Source organism: Toxotes jaculatrix, chromosome 16 (assembly GCF_017976425.1).
Source record: "Toxotes jaculatrix isolate fToxJac2 chromosome 16, fToxJac2.pri, whole genome shotgun sequence".
NCBI classification, from domain to species: domain Eukaryota; kingdom Metazoa; phylum Chordata; class Actinopteri; family Toxotidae; genus Toxotes; species Toxotes jaculatrix.
The window spans coordinates 20526689-20536074 of record NC_054409.1 but is presented as its reverse complement, the minus strand read 5'-3'; the positions used below and the strand labels follow the sequence as shown (position 1 = coordinate 20536074).

The following is a 9386-nucleotide window of genomic DNA, read 5'->3' as shown; positions in this document are numbered from 1 at the left end:
TGCAGATGAGTGTTGTCTTAGCAGGGAAAACACTGCTTAACCTCCTAAGTGATATTTTCAATGAGAACACACTCACTGGGTGTCCCAAAAAACTGTTTGTGCTGTTGAATCAAAGCGCAAATGAGCATGTCTTACTGTGTGGCTCTACAAAGACTGCACTGTATTAAAACACTCTTTTTTAATATCATAGGACTATTACTTATTTATTTATTTCATTTATTTGGCCTTTTAAAAATGCTTTATGCTTCATATGTAAAATATTTAATCTTTCATTTTGCAGACTACAAATTGTTTCCTTCACTTAAATGGAGGAAAACTGATGCCTAAGTGTGCTTCACTTAAATGGACCGTTAATGGACATCTCGTGTGGTAGAGGCTCATAACCAGGTTAGGCTTAAATCACCAGATTTAAGCAGATGTATTCATTTTACAACCAAGCAATTTAAAAAAAACATTAGATTCATATCCTATATATGGGAATATATTGTTAATTTTACCTTTATTAATATAAGTAGAGCAGCACTGTATTATAGGCTTGACTCATGCTGAAACTTTCTCTTCCTTTCCCACATACACTGTAACTTAATTTAACCCTAGTCATACTCTCTCTCTCTCTCTCTCTCTGTCTCTGTCTCTCTCTCTCTCTCTCTCTCTCTCTCTCTCTCTCTCTCTCTCTCTCTCTCTCTCTCTCTCTCTCGCAATCCCTCTCCCTCGCAATCCCTCTCTCTCTCTCCGTCTGTCTCATGAAGTCATAGCCGAGCAGCCACTCAGTGTCGGCTTGAAGCTGAAGGAGCGTCGTGGGCTCCACAGTTGAGGATCACAGGATCTCTGGAGCGGCGGAGACTCCTCAGCACAACCGCTCAGGTTGACAACTGCAGCAGCCCCGCACTCAGCCTGCTCCAGTGAGCCCGCATGGAGATACCAGCGCCAACCCCGACAACATGCACCTCTGAAAGCTTCAACGCGCCGTCTTTTGTTTAGCCTGACGGGGGGAAAACTCTGCAAGATCACTTTCCTTGCTCCGCTGAGGTGAGCCGAGCGTCCAGGGATTTTTTTCCTCCTTCTTTTTCGGCCAGCCTGCCTCTTTTTTTTTTCTTCCGCCTCTCGCAGTCCCCTGCTCAATTTTGACTTTTTCCTTGGAAAGGGAGCTCTGCTGTTTTCCCGAGTCTACCTGCTCGCCCAGCACCCATGAATTCAGATAAAAATGTGTACCTCTGCAGAGACAAAGGCATCATGCGGAAGAGAGCCTTGCTCCTTCGGAAAGGTTGCAGCTTCGAGATTACCAGGTAGGTCCTCTGTTTTGTTAGTGGAACCGATTTTCTCTGGGACAAGAGGGGCGATCAAAATGGCTAGACTATCCCACAGAAACTGCACTCCCCTGCCTGGAAGTGGCACTTTACACGAGGCTGCAGTGTGCCATCACGAGGCACAGGGAGTTTGTAATGGGTATCTTTTACCTTGTGGATTAGTGATTTAGCCAGGATCGGATGTGTGTGCGCATAAACAAGGAGCGGAGGGATTCCTCAATATATATTGTGTGTCCAGTAGTCAGTTTACCCGCCTGTGATTCCCACCTCTGTGGCCAAAACATCGATGTACCTTTTGTTCATCTCATCAGTTATTTTTTTTATATTTTTATCTCAGCACCGTGCGTTTATATCTGCTCTCCGCCTGTCAGGGGATGCGTTACGCACGGATACGTTTCGTCTGCACCTGACTCTGCAATGTTGAGAGTGCTGCTTAGTGGCAGGGCAATGTCAGTCGTCATTTTATAGCCAAAATCAGGTGTTGATTGGGCAGTCCAGCAACCACAGTGCCCCAGTGTTGTCCAATCCTGCGCCATACAGGGCTGGGAACATGCGGGTTTTAATTCCCCCCAACAAACAGCTTACAGGAGACGATATGAGGGATCAAATCAGCTGCTGTAGTCTGATTCCATCGAGGCACAGCTGGACACCTGTGGTAACAGACACATGGAGGCAGGGGGTCTTAGTGGCAGATAGACCACATAATGGCTTCTCTGCGTGGTAGAACTGGTTTTTAGCAAACCTCCTGGAGGCTTCAGAGATATGTGGCTTCCTGTGGTCACCTCCAGCAGGACGACACAGACTGTGTGGATGTCTTGTCCTGCTCCCTGTGTGGTCCACTCCCAGACTCATCCAGTTTGTGTTGTGTGGTTTAGACCAGTAAATATTTGGCAAAGGCTTTCACTTTTACTGATGTCACACCAGATCCTTCTTATTTGCATAATGACCCAGTATCCCTAATACTTCCCAGCTGGGGATTGTTTGCCAAGAACCTGTGATAACTGTTGTGTTAGAGCATAACCAAAATAACCAGATTGTAGTTTGGGTAAATAAAAACTAACATTATCACTGGTCAAAGGTGACCCAGTATTGTATTGTACTTTGATGTGAGAGCAGGAAAAGCAGAAAATCCTCACACTTGAGACTCGAAACCATCAAATGTTTGGCATTTCTTTCAGTCAACTAATCATTGGAGCTGTAGTTTTCATCATCTTGATTGTATTGTCTTTGGATTATTGTTCTGGTCTTATCACCCCCACTACTCCCACCTCCACTCTCATTTCCTGCTATTTCAGACAATCTGTGGAGGTGTGCAGAAGTGCAAATTTACTCATGGATCTCGCTTCATTGCTCTTATAGCTGATAACTTTGTCTCAGTGTGTGTGTGTGTGTGAGTGATGGTGAGGCTTTTGTGTTGAAGATGTCTCCATCCAGGCTGCCAGGTCTCCCTTTCCAAACAGAGGCTTGTACTGTTGGAGGGTGCACGGTGCAGGCGGGGGCGAGATTTGCCCAGCTTTGTGCCAAGCACTTACTTTCAAATTACGCATCCTTTATAATTAGCTTGATTTATCCTGTGTCGTGAAGGGGTTTGTTCCCTTTCTGTATGCTGTGGACCTACAGTCACAGTGTGAGGCTTCCTGGCAGAATGTCTCTCAGACACTAGCAGTTTAACAGACAATCAATCAGACCTGGGCCTGAAGTGCTACTGCACTGGGAACTAGATTCTCCACTATACTGAGGGGATGGGAAAGACACTCTGCTGCTGAGGAGTCTGTGTATAATTCATTGTGCTGCAGAGACACATAGCCATACAGACCTAACACACTTGGACAGCTCCATAAGCACACACACTACGTCCTATGTCAGAAACCTTCTTTCACATGCATAATCACGTGCTCACACACACGTCCTGGCTGAAGTGTTCCCATATGTTTGTCTGTCTTTGTCTATGTCATGGGGTAGTTTTATCTAGACATTGATCTGCCCTCTTTTTCCCTTCCAGGCTACAGACACAGTCTCACTGTGAGAAACATCTTACAGCACTTAACCCTCTAAGGCTGCAATTCGATTATTTGCATTATCGGTTAACGCAGCGGTTATTTTCCCGATTACTCGTTTAGTGTGTGAAATGTTAGAAAACAGTGAAATTTACTCCGTGCGGTTTCCCAAAGTCCAAGGTGACATCTTCAAATGTTTTAAAACCCAAAGATATTCTGTTAACCATCACTTAAGATATAAATAAAATAAAACAAATGCCTCATAAATGAAACACTGGAACAAACAAATGCTTATGCTTAATTAATTTAAACAAGTTTTCAGATGATAAACTCATTATTTTAGTGTTACACATCTAGAATTCTTAACAAAAATACTTAAATCCAAATACAAGATTATTTATAACCTTAGGAAACAGTTAATTGCGTAAGGCCATGGTGATCTCTTCTAAGGCCCAGGGGTTGATCAGCTTTGAGATAAACACTTCACATGACATTATTATTTCTGACTGGGTTTTGGACACTGTTTCATCGTGACTAAGCCTTATCTAACATAGTCAGCGGACTGCCAGTTGGCAGATACCGTCACTGACAGCAGTAGCCGCAGAGTTGCAGGTGAAAGCAGAAAAGTTGAAGCGACTACTGGAACCAATCATTTGGTCATTTCCCATCGTTATGCTGGTTGCAGGTGGTTGGTAGTTGCAGGTGGTTTCCTGTTCATGATTTACGGCTTATGTATGTGTATTTGTGTCTGTGTGTGTGTTTCCACATTTAAACTCTTTACACATCAAAGTCTGTTTCCAGGTATTGGGGAGTTAGAAAGAGGCGAGCTTACCAGACATGTGTTACCAGACACTCTTCATTTTTGCTTGAGGCTATATTAGGCACTACTAACACAACACAACACATCCAAATCTCCAACCAAACTATCTGTGGTGAAGTTGCATTATGGGTAATTAAGGCGCCAGGTTTTGACAAGCAAGAGGAATGTGTGGATTAAAAAATTGTTCCTCCTCTCTAAATCAGTGGAGTATTCTTTGAAGAAACTTGAGTTTATTAAGCGTTGCATAAGCAAGCACACACAATTTTGCACAAGCTCCTTGTCCTCAAGTCTTGAGCTTGACAGAGATAAGTCTGGATGTCCTCCAGGAACAACAAATCCTAACCTATTTAGTGTTTTTTTCCATTATTTTCCATAACAATGTAGGCATGTCACTGAGCTCTTGGCTCTAGCACTGGCTCAGAGCACCTCTAGTCAGCCCTGGCTAATTGTGTGTGAATGAGATTTGACTACACAGTGACACTTGAAAGAGCCAAGAAAACACTGGCTCGACTCTGACCACAAACTGGCAGAACAAACATAACTCTGAGAGACAGTGCCAGAGAGACAGAGGAAAATTATGTGAGCGGACACTGCTACTAGGCAGTACTACGAACCAGCAAACATACAAAGCCTGACCACCGCAGGAAGGTGTTTTCTGATGAAGCCGGTATCAGAAATCACAAAAAAAAAGTCAGCAGCATGCTTTCTGTGGATCCAACATCAGCAGATTCTGATGCAGTGGAAACTAACCTCATTGCGTGGAATCTTTCGGTCTCGCTCGTCAATCCATAACAGAGCATTTGTAGTTCATTTAAGGAAAGGCATGCACTGGCAGGGATCACCACCATGAGGGAAGAAAAGCCCATTTATCATCAAGCTAAAGCAGGCCGATGTGTGATTAGAGCATGTAACTATGGCTCGACTTTGTATAGCAAAATGAACAACTGCGCTAAGATAAGGAGCCTGTTTACAATGGATGAAGGAGAGATTAGGTTTGACGACGTGGATTAATGAGTTTTGAAATGTGTGCTGCTCATTAATCAATCCACTCAGTTTACCAACGTCATCCAATCGACCATTAAACGAAAAGATTCTCATGAAGCAGTGATAGTTTCGCCCTGCACATTCAGAGAACAAAAATAGATCCTTGACATGCTGCAGCCTCTGAAGCTCGGACAGCCTCTTTCACTCACTGGCTCTCTCATTCTCCTTCCTCCCTGAACTTCTCACTTCTGAGGTTGCTTGAGTGCATTTGCTTTGAAATGCCATCAGTGTCTTCATTAACCTCGCCCGCTGCCAAACCCAAAATGTTTTGTGACTACAGTTGCCAGGAGTTTTGCTGTAGCTTGCTGTTTGGTAGATTGGCACAAGACTGATTCCAGATGTAGTTGAAGTGCACCCTGCTGAGTTCACGTGCTTTGTAAACAAACGGGCGAGGGAGTTTTGAGGATAAGTGTCTTTAAAAGAAAAAAAAGAGAGAAGGAAATATGTATTAGGTTTTGTCCTCATGTGGTTTCCTGGTGAGGCTTTTACAGTAGGCTTCAAAGCGGCATGTGAATGAAGAACATATGCTTTCAGTGTCAGACATGTTTTTTATGTTTTTAGATCTAAGAATGCACTAACAGACCGTGCATGGACAGGACCACATTGCTGTGCTTTCTAACACACATAGGGGAAAATGGTTGTTACAGGCAGGGCTGCTGGGGTCTCCCTCTGTGTTACAGTCTGTCATAAAGCGCCCAGTGGGGAGCTGACGTGATGGACTAACTGACATTTCTGCTGACTGAAGGCACTTGTCTGCTTTGCATACTGTGAATGTTATGTAGCTGTAGCTGTTATGTAGCTGTAATATTAGACTCAGATCACACCCAGAGATTTTACTCTTGTCTCAGTGGAGCTTCAGTGCTTTAGGTGACTGACAGAAAACAAATGAGCGAGTATTTTAATAATCAATTAATTGTTTTGATTGTTTTGATATGTGTTCATTTTAAACTCGGTGTCTTTGGGTTTTGGACTGTTGGTCAGACAAAACGAGACATTTGAAGATGTCATTTCAGACTGGGAAATTGCAATGACATTATTTTATAGAGTAGATGTTTAAAAAGTTAATCGAGAAAATGATTGATAGATTAACCTGAACTGTAAATAACTGTTGATTGCAGCCCTGGACATGAAAGAATGAAGAATCAGAGTCGATAATTTGATGTCTGTCTTTTTTATTCCACACATTCTTCTTCCTCATTAAAGCTTGGTGCCTACACTACCCATAATGCACCCTGATTTGAACGCTGTTAAAATCACTGCACACGCCCAGTTTTTTTTTCTTTCAAACTTGTAGTCCTCAGCACCAACGTGCAAGGACACAAGTGACATCACTTGGGGAAACTGAAGCGAGCTCTGTTGACATATGCAGTAGTAGTTCCCAAGCCGTACAAACAGACTTCGAGATGTAAACTTAGCACTTCTTCCCTCTAAGCATTAATCAACTATCAAAATAGTTCCAGCTTAATTTTCTGTCTATCAAGTAATCAAATTGTCCCTGCTCCAGAAAGATGTTGCTTCCAGGAGTTATGATTGCTTGCTCGATGTTCGTGCAATTTTGTGTCACTCTTTTTTCCATAGAAGGTTGTCGCTAGGAAATTGAAATAGTGTGCACTAGGCTGGTTCTGCTCTGCTCAGCCGTACAGTCAGTCCCTCAGTGAGGTCTGATAAACACTGGACTGTAATCACTCCCATATGTGGCTGCATAGCTCAGCACAACCCGGCACAGTTTAGCCATGCGCACAATGCAGGGCACCAGGCTCATTTAAACTGAAAAATAGACTCAAATTACTAGAAGAAAAAAACACAGAAAAACTCCCTCTCTTGATTACAGCCCTATGTAAACTTTTACTCTTTGACGGGAACATCTGCTTCCATTTAGGGCTTTAAGACACATACCTACACATTAAAATGCACTGTGCACTACTTCTGGAAAGCTTGGAGGTTGGAAAAATATTCCCCATTATAGTTGGCTGGAATAAACCCAGAGCAGTGTACTCAAAGCTGGGTATCGGTTGAGATGTGGCCAGCTCAAGCACAGCCACAAGCCACATGCGTACAAGACTCATATTCGCAAAGTGTAAGCGAGTGTGTGTTGAAGTGCAGAGCAGAATATGAAAGATCAAAGGAAGTCTGCACAGTATGGGCACAGTCTGCGTGTACACTGTGTGTTGCTTCACACCAGCCCACTGCCCCCGTCATAACCCTTAAAAAGCAATCCAGGAGAGACAGAAGAGGAAATGGAGCCTATGAAGGGTTACTGTTGTACATTTTTACCCTGCGGTTCTTAGGGAGGCTGGCCAAAACCTCCTCTTGGTTAGAGAGTGAGGAAAAAGAAAGAAATAGTGAAAGAATGAAAGAGATGGAAGTGCAGTTTGAAAGTACCTGTAGAAGCACCTAAGATGGATATATTTTCAAGGGAGGTTGTAAAGATGTGGCTCAAATGAAGTTGTTGAAGTGTAGATATTCTTTAAAAAAATAATTAAATAATTAAAAAAATAATTAAAGGTAACTTATATTGTGTGTTGCATTTACTTTCTTGGTTTGTTTTGTTTTATTTTAGCGGGGGAACTCCCTTTCAGAAAGCAGAGGCACACGGTGTGTAGGATAAATATGGCTGTTAAACACTATTAAATCAAAGTCTTCAGCTGCGCTAGCATCTCTGTGAGGCTGTTCTTAGGCACACTGGAGCTTTGAACTAAATACTAATGTCAGCATGCTAACAGGCTAACAGTGACAATGCTAACATGCTGATACTAAGCACGTATAATATTTGCCACATCCACCATCTTCATTTGATGTGATAGCATGCTAGCATTTGCTAATTTGCACTTAACACAAATTGCAGCTGAGACTCATGGTGGTAGAAGTCTGTGATCACAGTCAACCACAATCACCCTCTGGGGACCATGAATGACTTTCAGATGTGCATGTGCAGGAAACTATAAAGAAGCAGAAGCGTATTTTTATATGTATCGCTAAACTGTGATTTTCCAGTGGTTGCCTTGAGGCAGCGTTGGGCAGTTAGGGTACTTGTTAGGACATTTTCATGCTCAATGATAGAGAAGTAAAATTATGTAATGTAAGTAGTTGGGCTTCCAATGAACACTAAAAAAAACCTGCCCCGTGGTTGAATCTAACTGCTGACCACTGATTGAATGATTTAGGCCTTTTTCTCGTTGATAGTGAGGACAGTGACAGGAAGGAGTTCTGCAGGATTAAGAGCCAACACACAGTAGCTTCATGTTCCTATCATTGTTTCATGAATAAAGGTACTTGCTTCTTGGGGATCCGCACAGAATGATAAGAATAAGAAGACTGGTGGTGGTCAATTATCATTAGCTCCAAATGTTCCCAGATAAAGTGAAATATAAGAAATATAAGATTACAAAAAAAGATAGTGCTTATATAAATTGTTGTATATGCACATTTTTGAATTCCCTCTCATTAAATTGTGATTAAAGTTATAACCACAAGAGGGCAGACTCTCCCTGTATATACTCTGATGAGACCATGTAGCCAGTGGATGTAAAAATGTGATTTAAGAAAAGGTTGTCAGACTTTAATCTCTTAGTTTAAGTTTTTTGTGTCACAAAATCTGAGAAGACCAAAGTGCTGAATTGCTAAAAAAAAAAAAGAAAGAAAACAGTAAGCAGTTAAAACAGTACAGAAATAACATGTCTGAGACACTGGTCATTCATACTTTTCCACTAGGAGGAGTAAGTGCATTAAGAAGCAGTGCAGTGACATTTAGGTGGAGAGCAGGTGGACTCATGCTGAGGGTTTCATTCAGACGCAGATAACAAACTTACAGTTTTTCATTGTGTTCTGTAACTGCACAAAGTGTTGTTATTGCCCTCAAGTACAAACATAGTAAAAGCACAAACGTGCAGCCAAAGGGCCAAGGGCCGAGTGGTGTCTCGGGCCCGGACTGATTGTTACAGACAAAAAGGTTAATTCACCTGATCACATTTAATGAGGGTGCCATCATAAATCGCTGCAGCCTGACACAGCGACATTTCACAGAGGCCACATGTTGACCCGCTGGCATTTGGGATGCACTAGAAACAAAGGGGCCAAGGTCTGAATTCAAATCATCTGTGTGTGTGTGTGTGTGTGTGTGTGTGTGTGTGTGTGTGTGTGTGTGTGTGTGTGTGTGTGTGTGTGTGTGTGTGTGTGTGTGTGTGTGTGTTGGGCCTCAAACAGGTTTAAAGAAGAATG

General features: G+C 42.6%; 1 protein-coding gene across 4 annotated transcripts in view; it reads left to right on the top strand.

Moving 5' to 3' along the window:
• Positions 1-1145: 1145 nt before the first annotated feature.
• garnl3 (GTPase activating Rap/RanGAP domain like 3) overlaps positions 1146-9386 on the top strand; it is a 53410-nt gene continuing 45169 nt past the window's right edge. For all 4 annotated transcript variants that reach the window (XM_041059390.1, XM_041059387.1, XM_041059389.1 and 1 more), the window contains exon 1: positions 1146-1286. In XM_041059390.1, the coding sequence (XP_040915324.1) occupies positions 1189-1286 (98 nt within the window). In that variant the 5' untranslated portion in view covers positions 1146-1188. The remainder of the gene's footprint in view (positions 1287-9386) is intronic.